Source organism: Indicator indicator, chromosome Z (genome assembly GCF_027791375.1).
Source record: "Indicator indicator isolate 239-I01 chromosome Z, UM_Iind_1.1, whole genome shotgun sequence".
Taxonomy (NCBI): domain Eukaryota; kingdom Metazoa; phylum Chordata; class Aves; order Piciformes; family Indicatoridae; genus Indicator; species Indicator indicator.
In genome coordinates, this window is record NC_072053.1 from 13,008,350 (window position 1) to 13,031,442 (window position 23,093).

General features: G+C 41.5%; 1 protein-coding gene across 1 annotated transcript in view; it reads right to left on the reverse strand.

Moving 5' to 3' along the window:
* The window catches only part of SETBP1 (SET binding protein 1), a 260,174-nt gene that overhangs the window by 220,491 nt on the left and 16,590 nt on the right, over nt 1-23,093 (reverse strand). The window contains exon 2 of the mRNA XM_054398103.1: nt 6,113-6,196. Coding sequence (XP_054254078.1) covers nt 6,113-6,196 — 84 coding nt within the window. The remainder of the gene's footprint in view (nt 1-6,112; nt 6,197-23,093) is intronic.

Here is a 23,093-nt window from a genome sequence, read left to right on the forward strand (position 1 = left end):
ATACCCAGAACTTCAACCTCTTTTGTTCGAAGAATTATATTTAGAAAGTTTCTTTCGTAACATTAACCCTCAAAAACTTACATAAATCCAAAGAATGGAGACTTATACAACTTCCACTTCACAACATACAACAAATGAATGAAAGCAAAAAACTTTCCCAGCCACCAAGAATACAGATGTTTAGCACTAGATTCAGCAATTCAAAGCACAACTACTGTATGAAACTGGAAGGTCCAGACCAGAAGCTTTTGGTGAGTCTCCTATTCAAACATTCTTGTCCCAAATCAAATCCCACTGAGAGGAAGAGATTTTGAGTTTTTAAAACAAGTTTTCTATTTTTTCTACAGCATTTTGGTTCACCAAGCAGCAAGAAAACTGTGGTGTTTGAATGGAAAAGCAAAGGTGGTCCACATTGCTGGAGAACAATACTCATGTCACAGGGAGAAACAACTCTGAACTGGTGGCAGGAACAAGATGCAGAAGTACTAGATGAGTATTTCAGAAAGTAGAAGAGTAATTGGTGGGACGAGTGTAATGACAGAGCTACAACATTTGCTTCTAATAGGCACCAGTGCTAGAAGTGATGTGCTTAGCATTGGTGCTATACGTAACTTTTTCCTGAAATCTCAAAGGACTGGATAATCTAGGACAGTTTCCTATTATCCCATGTTCCTCATATGATCACCTATCCTGTTTTATTCAAAAAACAAAATATTTTAAGGGTGCTTTAGTGCCTAGACACCTCAGACATTTAACATGCTCTCTGTTATTTCATTTCTTGTTTTATTTTTTTATAAGCTGTGTAGAATCCAATGATTTTTCAAGCAGATTTAAACCTTGCCATAAACTTAGAGGAGAAGACAGTGGGCAGCATACCTTCACTCCACTAATTCTCTCCTCCTGCTTTCTTCCACTCATGTATTTCCAAATTAGCTAAAGATTTAATTTATCTTTATTACTCTGATTTCTCTTAGTGAAGAGAAACATTAACGGTCAAGGATGTGATCTAGACTTCTTCAGATGGAGTGCGTGAGCCTTTGCACTCTTTGTTTCACGCTTCAGTGGATTTCTTGCTGACAAACAGAAGGATGCAAGGGAGAGCCAGTGAAGCTAAGGCAAATTCTCCAAAACCTCATCTCAGCACTCTGCTACACCCTCAACAGATATTACAACACCAGCTGCCACAGGAACTTAGCTCTGACATAGTTCACGCTAGGCCAGTTAGCTATTTAATGAGGTGGATTTATTTATATACTTTTTACCCTCCTTCTCTCCCCACCAAACTCCCACCCTGATTTTTAAGATGGGAAATTACCAGCAGCCCTGATCATGTAAAATTTGACAGCGGTTTACCAGATAATTTGTACTGGTCTTTGCTGGTACTTTTATTCTTCAATAAATTCCTTCAACCATTAAACAATGCTACTCCCACAACAACTCTGGCAGAGATCAAAAGAGTGTGGCAGGTTTGCTCCAGGTTTCTAGTCCTACCCTCCAGGTATCAAAGAGCTAGATGGAGGAAAAAGACATTTTTCTTTCCTTTGCTCTCTTCAAAAGGGTTTTGTCCTAGATTTTCATACAGTCAATCAAAACTTTTTTTAAAGTAATAAAGGTGGATGGGGGTAGAAAGGGAAATGGGGAGGTGGAGGGCTGCATAGTGGGGAGTGGGGAGATTTGTTGCAATCTACTACTACTATTAACTGAGATTTATTAGTAGCACTGTCAACTTCTTTAAAAAAATTAAAAATCTGCACTGTTCGGAAAAGCAGAATAATTATGAACTAAACTACTCTCTACTATGAAGAGATCTCTGGTGACCCAGCAGGTATGGAGATATATTTTGATATATGGATAGAGAGCTATAGATATACAGACAGATGGAATAGATACATATAGACAGACAGATAGATAGATACATACACACATACATACATATTTATTTATACAGGCCTGCAGTCCCTAGTCTAGTGACCTGGAAAGAGAAGTTGGAATCCTCACAACTTTGTGCATAAATTTAACAGTGCTGCACGCCTTACCTCAACAGTACAGTGTTTCTTCAAAGAATCCAGATATTCTCAACAAAGGTGGTTGCTTTGGGGTCTGCTTGGTACAACTGGCATCCCAGAAATCTAATCTCATCTGTGGTCTTGTCAGCTGTGGAAACCTGCTACAATCACTGGAATGGACCTTAAAATATTATCCTTGCAAGGACTGAACATGCATTGGGTCATACTGGAATCTACCTAAGTTTAAAAAGGAAAATTAAGTGGATAGATAAAAAAGCATCAGCAGCATTAATTCATCCCCAACCCTGAATTTAATCCTTAGAAAGAGGCAAACACCCAAGAGACTTCAGGGGAAAGGAGGACACTCAGATGAGGCCAAAGAAGCCCACAGGGGAAGATGTCTATTTCATTTCTGGAATGTGGACCATGTGCATCTATTTTTAATTTTGAACCAGAAGTCCTGAGCCCTGTGCTGGTCCAATGAGAGCTGCGGCCCAGCCATCCACTAATAGCTAATAGTTCTTAATAAAGAGCAGCACTTAGGCAAGGGATGAGGTTACTGTTGGAGGGGTCATGATTAATAATGATTAATCTGATCCTTGCCAACATGAACTGGATCCACCATTCATTAAATAATTATTCTGCAGCATGGATACAGTTTCCAGAGGAGGCATACATTTGTCATATTAAAACCAAAACCAAACACACAGGACAGGAGGATCTGACTTCTCGGGAACACTTGAGTTCACATGAGCCACCAGAAAAGTTAAGTAATAAAAAAAATCAAAGGGTGAGAGCAGTTAAATATTGATGAGTTACCTAAATTTTGGAAGAAGGGGAGGAAAAACAAAAATCAAACTAAACCCTGAGAAGGCATAGCTGCCTGTGCTGAGAATACGAAGTGCTCTGCTACTTCCGGTTCTCAACCTTTTGCACACCTTTACTGTGCATATTATTTGTTCAGCCACATTTTTCCTCATTTTAAATGACATTTTGCTTTTCCCTGAAAGTACACACACAAAAAAAATCACTCCTTCAGAATTATCTTTCCTGCTTTATTTTAATATACCGCTTAGCACCATTTTTATGCAACAGTGAACCTCAAATAATAAGCAACAGTATAACAAATTTTGGGGAGGCACAAATTAATGGGAAACTAATAACCACTCTGAAGAGCATCTATGAAATTGAATCTGGGCCCCTTAGAGCACAGATTAATTTGCTTCCACAAAGCACAAAGAAAACTGGCAAAGGTGCCAATGGCACAAGTGAACACAAAGAGAGATGACCTTATTTTGGGACTCTTCTCAATCATCCTGCTTCACTAGCTCAAAGCTTCATCAAGATCATCCACACAAGATGAGACTCTAGTTCTTCAGTGCACCCAGACAGATATCCTTCTACGTTTTCAAAGCTTTTTTGGGATTTATATTGCACTGCCTAGCCTTCCACCTCATCTTGTAGGGTTTCATTTGAACTGGAAGATCACACAAGAAAGACCAGTCTCTCCTCCTGGTGTAAATCCTACATGAAGGTGGGGTTTCTACTGTGAAATCCCAGCCCTATGTCAGCATGCCTGGACTTCTGCCCTCCAGAGTGACAGGGACAGGTACACACTAGTGACTTGCATCATAGAAAATACCATGTACACAGGTGCCTTTGGATGCCAGACTCAAGGAAGCACATCTCAGGGTGCATCCTCAGGCCAAGGAGATTAAGGTGCCTTCTCTTCTACAAGCATACTGAAGAAATAACAGTAAATTAAATCCTCAGTAATGGGGTTATGACTTAGTTCAGCTGAGAATTTTTACTGTGTCTAGGACATCTTGGAAGTTTCAAAATTGACTTGAAAGAGTGAAAATAATTAAAATCTTTACAAAGCATCACCTTTCACAAAAATCTAGTTGGTTCCAAACATTTCACAAGGTAAAGATGTAAAACCCACAACTTAAACCTAAGTTGCATTTTCACACAATTACTCAAAGGCATCACAGGAAAACACAAAACCAGAAAACTAAAAAAAAAAAAGGAAAACATTGAAGGTAAATCTTTTAAATCTGACATATGGTGTGAGAGGAGGGGTTAAGGTTCTGCAAACAAAACAAAAGCCAGTGCAGTGTTTTTCCTCTTCACAAAGCAAAACAAGCTGTTAATAAAATAATGCTTCCTTGGTCTTCTGACAATTAGTGTCCTGAAGGATTAGCCTACGATCATCGGCAAGTGTTTGCCTTTCCCAGCCAATGTCACCATAGAAGTCTGTGTTTATCTACAGGGCCCAGGGGATAATTTATAATCTCAGCAGAGGTCCTGCATTCACAGACACTGGCACTCACCCTCCTGTACTAGTTTCCTCCCCATCCACCTCCTGTCCCCTGAAATACTGACAGGACCCTGCCAGGAGCATGACAACTGAGCATTACAGCCCCTGAAGTAAGCACTTACCCAGCAAAAAAGTGTTATCAAGATGGTCAACTCATCACTAGACATCAAAAATTAGATTTCAAAAAGTAACCATATGCAAAGAACAATTTATCACTGTCTCAGCATAAAATAGAATGGTAGTACTTATTCCCTTCTAAAAACTATCACCTACTCTATAGTATTGTCATTAATGAGCTTTAGGTCCAACAGTCAGGGTTTGTCAGAGAGAGTGCAATCAAGATGTTCCCATTTCATTTTCAATCTTTACCACATACAAGCTGACACTGTTTTAGTCCTGTTGTAAATCAAGAGTAATTCAATCAGAGTACAAGAGTACATCAAAATACAAAAGACTAAAATCGGTAAATCCTTAATTAATGTTCTCCTGCTTTGTTAGAATCTCAACATGAGAAAACCAAGCTTGTATTTGAGAGAATGGAATGCTATTCTTTAAAGAAAAATAATATGAATCCTTGTCTTCATGGCAAACTGATAGCATAGCTCACGACAACATATTCATTATTTTGAAAATACTAATCAAAGTAGAAAAGCCAACATCAGTGTAAGACTCAATCCCTGAAAATCACGTATAAGTTTGACCAATGTTGCTCACAACAGAGCCCACCACATAACAGATAGACCTGTTCTCAGATCTTTTCAGACACTAACAAAACCAGGATTAGAGACATTGTTATTAATTATGTTTGATGAACATTTCTGTTGAAAATGAAAAATATTTTTCTTTCTGAGAATTCAACTCCTTCTCCATCAGTAAATTATCAGGCATTCCTGGAGCTTTGTGCACACTCTTTGGATCTGCTTCAGATCTATACTTGGTCACATGTTGTTCAAAAGGTAAATTAGAGAGCAAAGTTATTTAATATTTGATATCAAATGCTTCACTCTTCAGATTTACCATAAAATAATCCAGTATTTATAAGTGTTTCTGCTCAAAACAAAATTTTATTTCATCTTTGGAAGAATGATCTCTTTACTCAAACTTCTGCTTAGCTACAAAGCTGGAAGGACATAATAACTGAAAATTTTGACAAGAGGTAAACTTAGCTGGTCTGAATAAGTGCAAAATGGTAGGAGGTGGGAAAAAGACTACTAGCTGGCTATCATTCACAGTACAGTCTGTCTCACTTGCAATTACTGAACCCTACAAGTGGTTACGATTTCAATTTGACCAATCTTAGAATAAGGACCCATTCATTCCAAATCATGAATACTGAAACCTGATCATCAATTTCTGGAATCTCAATAACAAATATTATTGTGATGGTGTAACTTCAGAACAAATATATGCAACAAATGTCATGTGTCTCTGCAACTACTGCCCATCTAAGCAGTCATAAGATCAAAAGTTGTCTATATTTAGCCAGCAAGGAATTACAATCTTCCTTAAGAAAGACATTGCCTGGTGTGGATTTTTATAAAGAAATAGAATTCAGGAATTAATAAATCCATTGGGAATAAGTCAGACTAAGGCATTAACAGCTACTAGTACAGTGAATCCCTGATCTTGCTTTACAGTTTTTCTACAAACACACAATATTGTATTGTCAGCCATGCCAAAGACCCTGTGTCCAGGAATCCCAATATGCAAGAGGACAGTTTAAATCAACCAGATGTTAGATAACATGGTCTTTTACTTCCATCAGTTAAGGTACATATTGACTGACCTGATCTGAATCTTTCACTTGAGCATTTTTCCCTTTTCTGCAACCACAGCTCATGAGCAGTTTTGCATCTCCAATGACTTTTCCCTATAAAAGATAAGACAAGATAAACAAGAGCACAATCTCAACAACCGAAGATCAACAGGTGAAAGAAAAGGCTTTAGGGAAGCCTGTGAATTCATTCTGCATTGACAAGAGATACCTTTCCAACAGGGTAGCTCCCAAGCTGCCCAGGAGACTTCCCCAAAAGCCAATGTCACAACACCAGTCATGTGGACAGTGGCAGAAGGAAAATAAGGTTTGTGGAACATGGGCAAACCAAGCTGAAAAGGGCACAGGTTATTTTAATCCAATGTTTTCATTACACATACATGAACAGAAACAAATATACCATGATCAGAGAGCACAATTACCAAACTGGAGTTACTTGAGGTAAAACTCATACATCAGCATTTCTGTTTACCCTTACCAAGTTAGTGCTTTCTTGTTTCTGGTAAGATTTGTATGGACAGCCAGGATCTCTTAAAGTGGTTAGAGAGTCAGCATATATCTCTGTTTAGGAAACATGACTTCCTATCAGTCAACTTGTCCCAGTATCTGCTGAGAAGTCATTATGATGGAAAACATAATCCATATCTTTTTACACTACAAACCAAGGGAAAACTCCAATTTTTAGACCCTTCCCTGCTTCCAGGATATAATGTCATGCAAACCATGAGTATATGACAAACCATGACCTTGTTCTACTGCTCAGCTGGAAGTATCACCATTTTTATTTAACAGATGAAAAATGCAAGTTGCTGTTTACACTCTGGAAAATAAAGATCAGAGAGGCCACCTCATGAGGTTCAACAAGGCCAAGTGCAATGTCCTGCACTTGCTTTGGCACAATCCTCAGTATTGGTACAGGCTGGGGAATTACAGAACTGAGAGCAACCCTGCCAAGGACTGTGAGCCCAGAAGGTCAACCACAGCCTGGGTTGCATCTAAAGAAGCATGGCCAGTATATCAAGGGACATGATTCTGCCCTTCTACTCCATACTGGTAAGATCCTACCTGCAGTGCTGCATCTAGATCTGGGGTCCTCAGCACAAAAAGGATATGGACTTGTTGGAGTGGGTTCAAGAGTTGAAACACCTCTCTTACAAGGATAGGCTAAGAGAGTTTGTTCAGCTGGGAGAAGACAAGGCTCCCGGAAGACCTTGTTGCAGCCTTTCAGTACTAAAGGAGGGTCTATGAGAAACATGGGGACTGTGCATTTAGCAAGGCTTATTGCAACAGGACAAGGTGCAATGTTTTCAAAGTAGAAGAGGGTAGATTTAAACTAGATAGAAGGAAGGATGTTTTTGCTGTGAGGATGATAAAACACTGTCACAGGTTGCCTATAGAAGTGGTAAGCATCCCATCTCTGGAAACATTCAGAGGGCTCTGAGCAACATACTCAAGTTAAACATGACCCTGCTCATCACAGAGGGGACCTTTAAAGGTCCCTTCTGGCCCATACCATTCTATGGTCCTAGGATTCTATGGATATGAACCCAACGCTTGATATCTTTTCTTTTCCCCATGACAAGAATGCAGGGGCTCGTCCATTCCTTAAAACAGCAAATGAAAGCAATTCACTAAATGAATAATCTCATTTTCTAACTGCAGATGTAGCTCTTACAGTACACATTCCTGAATTAACTACTACTACTACCTCCACCTTTTTTTTAGGAAAGTTTATTATGAGCAGATGCTTAGTTTGGGGATAGGTGTCTAACATTAGGGGATAAAAAGGAGGGGGGGAAAGCATATGGACAACATTTGCAGCCAGTCGCAACTTCATTCAAGAGCAGATGGAGGCCTTGTCATTCAGGGGTTTCCTCACACACACCAAACAGTTCAGTGGGGATGGGAAAAGGGGCTTCTGTTTGGATGCTTCTGTTTGGAACCAGATTAGAATAAAGCACGCTTTTTCTGCAGCACACGCCTTGTGTTACATTAAACATGCATATGCAACTTCAGCTTTTATTCAGCAGTCTTAAACAAGAGTCCTCCAGAGTGTTAAGGGTCAGTGAGTTTTTGTTTGTTTATCAGTATGTTGTTTTACAGTTTCGAGAGACCAATGAATTATAACTGTTATGAAATCAAAACTCTTCAGTTAGGATATCCTGCTCTGGCTATTGCCTCCTTATACATCCCTTCCTCCTTCCAGCAGTTCCTGATGCTTACAGAGGGAGATGAGAACACCACAAAGTGAGGAGCCTCATCTCACTCGCTACTATAAATGTTTGGTCTTAATTTACGGATCGTAATTTCCATGTTTCTTGGCTTTTAATAACAGGATCAGGGAGGAGCATGATGATCATGAAAACTCAGACTAAATGATGCAGAGCTGTCTTGTTCTGATGCAATGATCTGGTTTAGAAGCACGTTAAGTACAAGGATTTCCAATGGAGGAGCTTGTTTTGCCTTTTCTGGCTCCAACCCATCATCAGGCATCCCCCTTCCCAAGGCAAAGAGTAAGAGGGCTCCTTGACAAGCATTTAAGAGTGAAGGCCATATGCCCCATTATCCAACATTTTGCAGGGACTGTCACTGGCTTCACCCTCCCTACTGTACCACAGGCTTCAGCAGTTGGCCAAAGTTTGCAGAAGAAGAAAATTAATAATATTTGTAACAGGCATAATTATCTCAGCTGCACAGGTAAAGGAGATGATCAGTTGACAGTTTTAGCAGCCCATGGTAGAGAAACACCAAAATTAGTCACCCAGAAGTCAGTGAAGGCTTGTTACATCTTGCTTCACACCAGTGATTCTGGGGGGAGGCACAGGGGCTCATACGTCATCACTGCCAGCCCTGGTGCTGCCTACAGTAGTCCCACATGGAGCTGCCTGCCTTATTTAAAGGAGTCAGATGTGAAGCACATGGCACCGTGGGCTTCCATGGAGCTGCCAGGCTCTGTGCTCCAGAAGAGCTTGCTGGGATTAACCAGAGGATCCTGCCTTTCCACTCCTGCTCCCAAGTCTACAGCTGGAAAGATCAGGTGGGGAGGTTGGCTTGTCTCAGCAGCACTAAGCCATATACCTTGCAGCTAATGGTAGGTCTGGGCAGCTGGGCTCTGAGCTGCTCAGTTCCAATCGGTTTTCAGCAACAGCCAGCAAAACTCCTGATAGTCTCACCTGGAAGGACCTGATGCCACCCATCTCTACTTGCCCCCTGAAATTCTCACTGGCTGAATCTGGTCCTGGCTTTCAGCTATTTGTGTCTTCTCCATCTCTTCTGCCTTGCAATACCCTCAAAACGCCCCCCCACCAACAACTGAAAACATGAGGTGCAGAAAAGATAACAGCCTTGGTCCATGGCAACCTAGAGAAGTACTTTTCTGAAATAGCTTTATGAAGCTAAGCTCAGCAGTAAGCTTTGCACTCCTCTTTTCTTCCTCTCCTGTCTTACACCACCAAAATAGCTCTCCAGCATGATACCCACACAAACACAGTGATCTTGCCTGCTCAGGAATGACAAGCATGTAGGGAGGCAACACCATCCTTCTCTGACTCCTTTTCCATCTATCCAAATATCCCAGCATTTCCAGGACTGGATAGCACATTCGCAGCCAGCTTCCCCGACATCCTGCACCAGGCAGGCTGTGCAGTTCAGGCTGCTGACCTGTCACTAAGCTTAATTATTTTTTAATAAAATAATTACTGGTTTTCACTATCAGCTACTTAGTAGCAAGCCAAGAGGAACAGGACAGTTTGTTGGTTTTTTTTTTTTTGTTCGTTTGTTTGCTTGTCTTTTCCCTAGGGCTCTATTTCAGTTTTTCACCAAGAAAACACGTGTAAAGATCTGCAACAGTGAACCCTAAAAAAAAGATCCCCACAAGTGCATAAATTAAATTGGGATGAATATCGTATTCCTTGTTTACATTTTTTCCCGTTCTGTCAGGGATATCCACGTGTCTTGAGGAACCAGTGCCCAAGTGCCTACAGTGTTAAGAGCAAGAGACAAGAAGAGGGAAAAAGAAGGGAAACAAGAACTGAATCCAAGGTGGAGGCAAGCAGCAGTACAACAGACAGCTGGTGTTTGGGTGGTGGTAAATCACCCTGAAATGAGCCTCTTCCCTCAGCTCAATGAGGCCTAAACAACAAAGGAAGGCACAGCTTGCAGCCGGACAGCCTGCTAGCCAACCACAGACACACATGACAGCTTCATTCAGGAGCCCGGAGTCAATACAAAAGCTTCGAAATCAATCCGACATCCTGCGACCTCAAACAATGCGTCAAATCTTCTCAGAATTGGAGCCCCAAATGAGGGGGAGCTGCATTCAGGGGAGATCAAACCACAGGGCTGGCATTGAAAGAGACTAAAAAGGAGAAGAATGTTCTCAGTTTATTAATGGCGAGGTCTGGCCGGCTGCATCCCAGCCGCCACAGGTTACGTTCATTAAAGGGCAGTGCTTTGCACGTATTATGCAGAGCGCCTGGAGAGTCTGTGTGTCTGCATGTGCGCGCAAGCATGCCCTTCACTTGCTAGAGATCAGGATGTGTCTTTCTGCTTAGCATTGTCGTCTCCATCAGAAATTCCTCCTGTGTGAACCACAAATGGGGTTTTTTCCCACTTGAGCAACTGTATGGGCACAGACGCGTGCATGCCCTCGTGCATATGCACACTCTCTCTCTTCCCTGAACCTGAAAAGCATTAAAGGAACTCAAACAGGCTCTTTCCAAGGGGAAAAAACCAAAACAAACAAAGCAAAACAAACAAACAAAAACCCCAAAACAAACACAACCAAAAAAGCCACAAAAAACCAAACACAACAAACAAACAAACCAAACAAGCCCAAAGTTTCACATCCCCTTCCCTCCTGGTCATACTTACATCTCTCACACAAAATGTATTACAAAAGGCTGAAGCATTATACAATTACTGCTGCTATTGGAGTTGATAGCTCCAGAAATCCTTGCCCACTCCTACATACCATAAAGGACATGGTCCTACAGCACAACAAATCCACAAATAGAAAAAAAAAGTAAAATAAAAAACTAGAAAGTGTTTTGGTCACAGGATTTGTTTCCTCTGGGTAGGACTGAGGTAGTTTCACCTGCAGCATTTGTCTTTTAGCACTGCATACAAATGGCACCCTTCCCCCTACACCAACAAAAAGGCTGAGCAAATCCTGTTTATCAGCTTCCCCTTGAAAGCAGGTAGAGAAGCAGAATATAGACACACACACACGTTAAAAAGACAAATATCATTTGCGAAAGTACTGTTTGGATTTGCTTGTCCTATTTGTCTCTTTTCAGCTGACATGTTTGAAGGAGTTCGACCTTGCAAGCTTTCTTCTCATCTGCACAGCCCAAGATGGAGTGCTCACTAGAGGTCAGAATTGAAAAATTCTTCTTTTTAATGCTGAAATGGGAGCAGATGAAGAGAAAGGGTTGCATTATTAAAGGTGACTACAAATGTTGATGCTCACATGTTTTTGCTGAAGATGTGTCCAAGTCCAATCACCTTTGCTTTAAAAGTGTCACACTGATCTTTATGTTCAGAACATACAGGGTTGTGGGAGCTAGCAACCCCTCTCAAATTTGGAGAAACTTAGGTGTGCAGAAACTGCAAACAATTAATGTTCCTTAGGATGCAGCAATTCCAACACATTTGATTCCTAAAAGTTGGGGAAATTTGCATGACTCCACAAAAAAACCCCTGTGCTTTACTCACACTTTACTTTGCTATTCTACACTTTTACTGCCACACTCTGGAGTCCTTAGAGACCAAGAACATGATCCTTATCTCCTCTTCTGAAAAGGAATTTCTATTTTTGCCTAAAGATAACACTATAGAGATGCCAGAGGGCAACTGGGCAAAGACAAGTATAGAAGATTCAGTCAGATTTTTCTACAGCACAAGGTAAGATGGAAGATCAACATGCAAGACCAGATGAGGTGATATTCCAACTGCTGGCAAGACCAGAGAAGTCCTTGCCTTGTTTACCAACAGTAAGACAAAAAGCCCCTCAATTAGCATTCACAGAAAAAGGAAAACTGCAGCAATACTGGAAGACTGCCCAAGATGTGGTAGATGAGTGGTAGGAAATGATAGAGGGTTTCAGCAATTCCTAGTGTTGCAGATGAAACAGAGACAAGGATTCAAGAGGTAAGTTTGTTGGGAGGATAATATGGTTGACATCTTTCCTGTTAAAATATCTTTTTCTTTGCACTGATACAGGATGCTTTGTTTCGGGTATCTACCTAGTCTACCTGTGCATTTTTCAAATTCAAGAAAATGAGCTCTTATTTGAATGAACTGCCTTTTTTTTTTTTGCTTGCTTGCCTACTTTAAACTCTGCTATTTGAATAATTTAACAATCTATCTTAAATATTTCACCAATAAATCACAGGGTTGTGTTTCTATTTCATGCTAAAACAAATCAGTAGAGGAATGTCTGAGCTGGAAGTTAAAATTCTGCTCCACCAAGCCAGCAGTGCATAATCGTTTCTCTGCAGACTCCCTGGTGAATAAAAAATTTCCCTGCAGAATTAATGTTGTATAAAAAGTTATTTGAGCAACCATGGCTGAGGATCATCTGCATCTTTCCAAAAGGGCTTGAGATTTCCAGAGCTAATTGGTTCGTAGAGTTTTCCCACTCTAGTGAGCACAAAGATGGAGCTCACAGCTGAATTCCATCCACAGACACATTAAGACAGAATCTCACTTCACCATTCAGGATGCTGATAATACTCACAGACTTCCAAAAGGTCCCCACAGGTGATAATAGCATTGGTATTCCATGCTTTTTTCCATCAGAGAAGAGCAAACAGGAAAAAAATGGGATTGTGTTAGCCAAAATGAGAATTACTTTCTTGTTTTTTTAAACTGGAGTGAAGGAGATGCAATCCTGCACCAGGGATCTCCAAATCAAACTGAGTATCAATTGGAATAAAAGTTCTCAAGTTCTTAAACCATGTAGGCATTTTTAACTACATTTCGATGAAGTTCTGGACCAAAATCAACACATTTGTAAAATCTAAGAAAAGTACACCTTCTCCTCCTCATGGCCTCCCAAAGTCTCAGTTCATCAAAATGAAGCCAGGAAGCATCATATATGTGTGTGTGTGTGTGTGTGTGTGTGTGTGTGTGTGTGTATATATATATATATATATATTATTGAGAACAATTAACTCTGGTTTTCTCTCTAAATCACTGATGCACATTAAAGGCAAGACCCACTTTGGTCTCAAGTTAGCAAAACCCAAAAAGCATGAGCACTGTGTACAGACAGGAAGAAGATGGTAGCTAACATAGTGAATCTAAACAAACACACAAACAAAAACAGAAGAAAGAAAAATAAGCACCACAAGGGAGGGAATAGCTGATAGCTATTAGGAGAACTCTAATTTTATTTTGTGTCAACTTTTTACTTAGTTTTGTCACAAAACTTTAGAATTCACACCTTTTCCTTCAAAGAATTCTGCAGTGAGTTCTCTCACATTGATAACCAAAGTAAAAATGAGTAAAATACAATGCACAGATAAAAATAATCTTGGGCAATGTGATTACACTTTTTCGGCTGAAAAAATGCCTTCATATCCCAGCTCCTAGGACTGGCTGAAGCTTGCCTGGAGGATGATGAGCAAGGTAGAAATCAGAGACACATCCTCCTCTTTGCTTGAGGACAACATCTCCATTTTATCTCCCATGTGCAGCGGACAAGACTTCCTGCACAAACTGACATGCAAACAGCTAATTTACTGGGTTTGTGTCCCCTACAACCCTGAAGGCCCTCAGCTGGGTACTTCATCCCAAAAAGGGTCTCTTCTTCTTTTTGCCCCTCCCCTTCAACAGATAATCCTTCCTCCTCCTCTTCTGCTTTTGTAAGTTATCTCCCTGCAAGCTACTTCCCAACAGGAGCTGAAATTAAACAGGCTGCCCATATGCCATGGCTCACTTGTTGTCTGCTCCCCTCACTGCCATCTGGCTTATTTGTTCAGCCAAAAGGGGAAAAAAAAAAAAAAAGAATAGGGGTAGGGGGAGAAGAAGAAGGATAAGGCCAGACACAATGAGGACAAGGAGGGAGATGATGATGCTGTCTCTCGCATCTGCTTCTTGGCTAGGATCCCAGATAGATCACTAACGGAGAACAGCAGAACCAGTGACAATTAACCCAAACACAGTCCTGTTTATTTAACCTGTTCAGAGAGATCAGCTTATGTGCTGCTCCCCTGGCAAGGAGGCAGCACGCTTCAGCATGGAGCTTCTCACCAAGAAACCATCATCCAGAAGAGGTAAAAGGAGATCCTCATGTCCTGAACTGCATTGGACAAAACCCCTCAGATTCTTCAGAGCATGCCAACTGTGATGCTGGGCTGAGGTTTTCCTTAACTTTCCAAATCACTTTAGTTTATTATATAGCAGCACAGGAAGAAAAGCAAGGAGAGATGGATGTGACTGGGTGTGGAGGGAGTTGCATGTCCTGGTTTTGACACACACTGATTCATAAAGCTCCTGGCTCCGCAAAAACAGAGGAAAGAAATAGCCAAACCTGAGTGAAACCAAACCAACCAACCAAAAAAAAAAAAAAAAAAAAAAACCCGAAGAAGAAAAAGCAAAATTATCCCCAAAATACCTCACCATTTCATTAACTAACCCTGCAAGATGCTGAGTGCAGAGATTGAGTTGTTTGGTTTTTTTTAAGAAAGAAAAGCAATGTGGGTAGCTCAAGAAACTTCATTGCTCACCATTACTGAGCATTTGTGCCAGTGTGAGGAGAAATTCTAGGAGCACACTGTGGGAATGACAGGAGTTGTTTGTTTTTCAAGCTGAAAAGAAAATTTCAAGATCACAAAAAAACAACAGTTTTCTAAAAAAGCCCATCTACTAAGCCATTTACACAGCAGAATGAAAACGAGTTTAGAAGAGTGCTTTTTCAACACTTTTTACTGTTTTTTCTTTCTGTTTGCAATAAGACATGTATGCAATGGCATACATGTGCAAAGGCTGGTACAGGTGGTCATAGGAATTTAATTGCATTCCAGTCCTCTTATCTAGTTTTCCATTTATTTACATCCAAGAAATGAAAGCAGAATTCAGTTCATGTTAGTCTGCAGAGTGCATACTGCAGGTAGCACAGAAGCACATGCACAAAACCACGTGCCACTCACTAAGATAAGTATCAAAAGCCATATGGTTGGTTCATCTCAAAGCAGACCCTGCTGAACCATGAGACAAAGATAATTACCATTACAGCTCTATGAGATCATGGTGGGGAAGCCCCTGTGGGGAGAAGTGGCTGGGGAAGAAGAGCAGACCTCCTATTCCAGGGAAGCAGGGGGTCCATGCAGGCACAGAGAAGCCCCAGATGCTTTCCAGAAGGAAAGGTGTTGCAGAACAGACCATTACAGAATCAGCTCTTTCGTTAGCCATGTGCATACACCTGAGTCCTTCACAAACACAGAGGAGAAGAGATGAAGCACCTTCTGATTCATGCTTGTATTTTTCTATTGCAGCCTGACTTTACAACACAAGATTGAGGAGGTTTAATGTTTTCATGCATGACCATTCCTCTGTTTAAAACCAATGAGCCAAATGAGTGTTGTGTTTCTTAGCCTGTCCATTTTTCTGTACCTGTATCTTCACATGTAGGTACGTAACATGCAGAGCACAGTAATGGGTGCCCCAAAACAAATGATGTGTTGATTTTTCCATCAATTGAGCTTGTCATCCCTAGCAATAGAGAATGTCTCTTTCCCTGTCCAAACAGCCCACTTGTAGCCTTCCAAAAAGAAGGAATGCTTTGTGAATGCAAAATACTTTGTGACAACGGAAACACAAACCAGTAGTTCACCTAAAATGGAAACATGGCAGCAGTTCTGACTTTAATGTTGCTGCTGCAGTGACTCTGCAGTGGAGCCTCCAACTTTGGGGCTACTAAAACAGGCAACAACAGCAACAACAGCCAGAGAGACGTCCTCTGCAAGGAGCTTAATTCTGCTACACGTTTTGGCTAACCAGCCCATCCACAGTCCCCTCTTGCAGTTTGAGAACTCACCATGAGGCACTCCCATGGAGTCATTCCCTCCTATCTTACTGCAGCCTATCCATTACCCTCAACCTAACTGCTAGCACAGCACTGCTGCAGCAAAGGTATTTCCTACAGCTGAACGTTTGTACTCCCAAGAGCTCACATCTGCTGTGTCAAGCTCCTCAGACTTTATATCTGGTGTTACTGCAATAGGAAGATGTTCCAATGAACAGAAAAGCACACAGAGCCAGCAGTCAATCTGATTCCTCCAATTTGGATTTTCCTTTAAATCAAAGGAGACTTGATAAAGATCATCCTACATAATTCTACAGAAGTGGGATGGAAGGAAAGATGAACGCTGTTGAATGCAATCTGTTCAATATACCATAAAAGCAGAGTTCCCTTGTCAGGGTTAACAATGAAATGCAATAAAATCAATGGCAAGTGTGTGCAGTACGGAAAACTGAGAAGGGGGTGGGGTGGGGTGGGTTTTTCTGTGTTTTTGTTTTGAGATGTGGGGACCAGGAGTGACCAGCACTGAGCTAAAGGCATCCAAGCTAACTTCGGAACAAAGTGCACACCCCTGGGGTCTCATTTTCCCACAAAACCAACTAATCCATTCTGTGAAGAGAATGAGGATGCTCTCCCATTTAGTAACTGGCACTGAAAGCCCCCAGAGAACCCCCAATATGCCTGCTTTCTGCATGGCATCTAGAGCAAGACAAGGAGCAGCAGTCTTTTTCTCATCTCTGACTGCAGCTTTCAAGCACTAAGCCACACAAGAAACATATTAAGAGAAGTGTGTCCAGCAGATCAAGGGAGGTTCTCCTCCTCCTCCACTCTGCCCTGCTGAGACTTCATTGTAATATTGTGGCCAGTTTTGAGCTTCTCAGTTCAAGAGGGACAGAGACCTATCCGAGTGAGCTCAACGGAGAGCTACCAGGATGATTAAGGGGCTGGAGCATGTGCCCTATGAGTAGAGGCTGAGACCTGAAGCTTTTTAGTCTGGAGAAGAGAAGACTGAGGGGGATTTGATAAATGTTTATAAATATCTGAGGGCTGAGTGTCAAGATCCTGTGATAGGACTAGGGGTAATGGACATAAACTGCAAGACAGGAGGTGGAACTTCACTGTGAGGGTCACAGAGCACTGTAATAGGCTGCCCAGGGAGGCTGTGGAATCTCCTTCTCTGGAGACTTTCAAGACCCATCTGGATGTGTTCCTGTGTGACCTGTGCTAAATTCTATGGTCCTGCTCTGGCAGGGCGGTTGGACTCAACGACCTTCGGAGGTCCCTTCCAACCCCTAGCATCCTGCGATCCTGTGATCATTTCCAATTTCTGCTCACAAGTCATACTGAGGTTCCAAGATATACTTTACATATGAATGTTGGCCTAAAGGAATGTGCTGTCCTCTCAAGACTACTACTGGTGTGATGATAAAAACTTTTGGGTCTTTGACTTGCTTTCCTTCTGTGAGTTTTTGTATTTGGAAAACCCCTATACTCTCCAGGATTCTTTCCCTCATGTTCCTATATTTAAGGGTAAGGCATATTTTCGTTATAGGACTTCAATGGGCTTGAAGGAAATTTTTCAAACAAGTATTAGGATCCTCTCTAATCTAGTATAGCAGAAGTATACAAGGTTGACTTCTTGATTTATGCTAGCAGCGTTTAGGGCCTTCAAAAGCTCTCCTGTCCAAGTATTGAACTAATCCAGACTTACAGAATCCATCAAGACCTGGGTAACTCGACCTCCAGGAGCTACAAGAACACTTGCCATGAAACTCAAGGTGTTTGTACACCTTGGTGTCATGAAGGCTGAAGAGTCAACTTTTGTTACCGTTAAAGAGGAGCATCCTCAGTGCCTAGTGCCTATCATGCCTACACTTATGCTGGCAAGAAATGGACACTATTGCTGTGGCACATTGCCCCTCACTGGCAAACAAAGTCCAACCACATCACTAGTATGAAGAGTCAAATATATGATACCAGCCTTACGATTTGAGCCCCTCAGTTCTGAGAGTCCTACATCTCCCACTCATGAAGCATATGGTTGTTGGTGCAAGGCTTACAATACTTGTCTTAGCTGATGTTTCTCTTCAGGTTCTCACCTTTAGGGGTATTTTAAGGACATCTGCCTTCTGTAACTCCCCATATCAGCTGTCTCAACATCTCAGTTGGAAATAAAAAAAAAAAAAAAGGCTTTGCATCATTCTGGGCTGCTAGTCCCACTACTTAAGACTGGACCTAAGCCTATGCCTTTACACTGCTGCAAAAGCTGGATCTAAAATTACAGGAATCAGAGTGGTAATAGGCAAGTCAGTGGTGAGAGTGAGGAGAAAAGGCATGACCACAAAGCTTCTTCATTCCCAGCAGAGGCTGGCGGCATCCCAGGTGAAGCAGCCAGGCCAGGGCAGTGCAGCAGTGGCCACAGCTTCTGCCTCCCGGAGCCAGCCTCCTTCATGGGCTGTCTGGAATTTCAAAGGCCTAAATCAAACCAGCAAGAGAAACTTGAATGCTTATAAATCTTCAGTTTGGACTTGGCTTACTACTAATGTTAGTTTGAAAAAAAAAAATCTAAAAAAAAAAAAAAAAAAAAAAAGAGCGAGAGAGCAAGTATGTGCATTTTGATTTAAATTCCCTGAAGGCAATGCAAGTTTTTTTCTGTGGATGTCTAAAGCCTCAAACACACTCCAATTTCTATGTATGTTCATCATTGACAGAAGAATTACGTTTTTGGACAAGGCAAGGACAATTTTCTTCTCAAAGTCTGAGAGAGATCTTTCCAACCAAACTTATCAACCTTCATTTTCTTCAACTCCCACCAATGTTACTTCACCATCTTTTTAACATTTGATACTCACATATAAACCCACCACACTCTCTCATCACATTTGCCTGACGTGTAAGTCAAGTCAGTGAGGAAGGATGAAGTACATCTAAAATTCATGTAATATTCCAAACAAGCAAAGTACCATGTAGGAAATGGGAACAAACTGAGATGCTATCCTGGTCGGAGCAATAGAGCAAGTAACTGAATTAATAATACCATGATCTTGATATCCCTTACAGTAAAATGCTATCCGTCCCTTCAGCCCCAGATGCTAGGAACTGCACTGCTTTGAACTGTTATCACCCATCCCTCCCACTCACTCACTTGAGAAGATAAAAATCAAGGTCTGGGCTGCTGAATCAGATTACAAACACCCAAACAAGACATTTACCCAGACTTGGGTTTGATCTCTTCTTTGCTGAAACTCTGTTGTGGGGCTGCCAGGATGCTCTTTTAACCTCTTTCAGAGAAATGAGCTGCTGTGAACCAGAAACCACATGGAAAGAGAAGGAAAAAAAAATTTTTGTGAAAGGGGTAAATATCTAAACCTCTGGCCAGAAGCTGGATCTTCTCAACATAAAATCCTGAGCAACTGTGTAGATAACTCCGGAGAAACATCATGGCCTGAAGGATGGAATATGAACCTGGAAATTGTGAAATGTAAGATTTTGGGGATAGCAAAAAGCTATGTCATGTATGAATAACCTACAGCAACTCATATTATAGCTGTGAGCCTTAGTTTCCCCTGAAAACTAATATCCAAAGCAGTCTGACTCTCCCTTAAAAGGAACAAACATAACCAAAACAAAACACGCAAACAAACAAACCTCCCCAAAAAACCCCAACCCACAACTAAAATCCTCTACTGAAAGAAAAATATATTATGGGTATTATTTTAGAAACTGAAACTTCAGAAATGACCAGACTCATTAGTCCTTTGAGGGAAGCTCTTCTTGTTACATGAAAAACTGTAATTTCCCTCACCGGAGTGAGCTCAACCTTACGATCATTACAGCTGAAGACAACTCAGCAAAACTCAGAGCTTCCATTTTTCTTAATCTTCTTAGACTCCTTCTTAGTTTCATTTAATATTTCCTATCTCATTTCCCCCTTCTTTATGTTTGGGGCATCAAACAAAATCCAAAAGCATCACTGACTCAAGATCCTTTTGTATTTCTCTTCTTTTGACTAGAAGCTAGAGCAGGACAAGTAAAATGAAACTAAGCTTAGATATAACTTTGGGGTTCAAAATGCTTTGTAGACCTTGGAAACTACTTTCTTTATCATAGAATATGGTGTTTGTTGTCATGTCCCTTATTTGCAGAGAGGAAGACTGAAAAAGAGGAAGTTTAACAGCCTGATATTTTCACTTTAAGCCCCAAATCCATGTTTCTGATTCCTTGACTTGCAAACTAGATGCCCCTGTGTTTTGAGGTTCAAATCTCCACAGAGTTTAAGCCCCAAACCCTCACGTAAATGTCACACAGCACATATGCTGAAAATATTCATGACTAAATAAAACCTCTCTTACTGAACACAGCGGGGAGAAAATTCTGTTTTGGAGGTGAACAGGGGTTCATGGCTGAAAACCATAGCCTTTGCTGCAAGACACAGTTTTGTGTTGGTCTCAGATCTGCTGGCCTTTTGGCATTCCCCATTCAAATAAACAATGAGCAGATTTTAACTGATTTTGATTGACTTGTCACCCTCTTGCTCCATTTTTTCTGGCAGGGTTACAAATGAAGGTTCAGCTCCTTAGAAACTGCAGCTAGCCATTAAAGTTCCCTTCCTCCCTGCCCTGTGAGGAGCACAAAGGACAAGTGTTCGCATATTTCTCTTAATTTCAGCACCTGGAAATTATTCCTTGTACCCTGAAATGCCACTTGCACTCAGAAAGCAAAAATCCAGTCCTGGAGGAATACACAGGATGTTTTACACCCCAGGACAACACTTTCAACACTTTGTTTAGGGACTGAAAAGAAGGCAAGACAATCACCTGCTTGAGTGAGCTCTTTGGATCAGCAAGACAAACAAATGTCACTTTGTTCTCACTTGTGCAGCCCAGGCAGAGACTGAGGAGGGTACAGGAAGGTCAAGACAGACCTGTGATTTAAAGGCAAGAGAATGGTTTGGTGACAGATTGAGCTGGGGGCTTCACTTTCAGCTCACGCTGAGCACTATGCAAACGGAGGCATGTTAGTGCCCTGGTTTCCCCACTGCAAAATAGTAACTGTGCTGCCTGTTACCATTGTGTAATGAAGCAGTTCTGATTCAAGGCACAAATCTGCAGCGCTGAGCAACCAGTAGAGCATCTGTTTCATGACAATACAGCAGGAAAAAAAAAAAAAACAAAACTGTCCTTTGCTTTGCTCTAGGAGCAGGAGTATTACCCAAATTCTGTCACCCACTTACAAGAGAGCTGTAAAGTAAGGCAAGCACAATGGAGTCTTCATAGACCACATCATGACTCACTTGAAGATGATCCACAAAGCAAGGTAAGCTCCCTTATCAATAAAGTTTTGGACCTACTGAAGAACGTTGAAGCTTTAGCCAAACTTATACTGACTCCCAACTGCCTCCTAGGTATCTTCAAGGAGCACATAAGACTCTGAGGGCCCAAACACAACACAACTTACTGGCCACTAATAGGACACACCCCTGCCAAAACCTTTCTCCACTGCTGCTACGGCACTCTCCAGAAAATCTTTTATAAGCCAGCCTCCAAGTTCTATGACATAAGCATGTAGAAGTGAGTATAAACTCTGCTGGCCCTCATGCTGTTTTTTGGCTCAAGGATCGGCTTGGTTTTATGCCTTTATTCTCCTTCTTCCTGTCCCTTTAATTAACCACATATTTCTATGAAATAAGGTAATTATGTTAATTGAAACCTTCTCAGTACATTATCAGCTTTAGAAGGAGCATTTGGGGAAGGGGAACCCAGAAGGCTTAAGGTAGAGAAAATGTGAAGAATAAAGTCACCCCTTGGACAAAGATGGCAGGGTATGAAAGGCCATCTAAGTGGTTTTTGTCACATCAGGGTGGTATTTCCTTCTCTCAAGCACCACCAGAGCCTTCCACTTGTGATCAAGAGCAAGCCATTGAGGACCAGGCCAGGACAGAACCATGTGCAGCTGACCTGAGATGCACCAGACAAAAACAATTTATCTCCCATCACTTTCGCAATGATTGTCATGGTCCTGGTGGGATGCCAGTCAGACTTGAAATGCATCTGAGTATTATGCGCACTACAAGTGGATGTACTTATGGATTGAGCAGTTGTCATGTTTCATTGACACACAATCAGATCTCATCCACATCATGCACTGAAACAACTCATTCACCTCCTGACCAGCAGATGATAGCTGGATCCTCACAACACCCAGACTTTTTGTGATAGTACCATCCATGCAAGAAGCTGGACTTGCAAAGAAAGACTCATCGGAAAACATCAAGAATGGGTCAGTTCTGCTTGGGAGATGTTTTGACATGAGAGGAGGATTATTTCGATGGTGCAGTTGCACAGGAAAATGACCAAGTAAAACATAAGGATCAGGCTCCAGGGATTTCCAGAAGCGTTAAGTGCAAAGTGTTTAGAAACAGGTTTAGTGAGAATGGTGTTTCCACTGAAGTTGTCCCCGCCTTCCACTCCCCATCTGCCTGACTTTCCCAGAGTCTCGATTTGCAGCCTGCCTGAATACCACTCAAAATATTTTCTCAATTAGAGAAGAAAACAGGAATTTGCCACTTGTCTGCCTCTATTCTGCTGCCTGTCAGCATTCACCAAATATTTCAATTGCAGCCTTTTGCATGCTGCTAGCCCTGCTCATTTAACCTTTGGCCCTTCCCTAGGCTAATCCATCGGCCTTTACCTTAAAATCTTTATAGCCAAGGGCTGACTGAGGACTGGGCTGGCAGGGAGGATGAAAGGAGTAGGGGGGAATAACTTATGCCAGACTCCAACATTGCAAACTTGGGGGGGTGGGGAAATAGAGAGGGTGCAAATCTCTGACCATGTTCCTTGAAGAATTCGGTATATCAGCAGCTAGAATTTGCACTTCCACATCTGGAAGATGATGACGAAAATTAACAAATTTTAAAGAAAGAAAGAGAAAGAAAAAAAAAAAAAAGGAAGGAATGCCTTCACC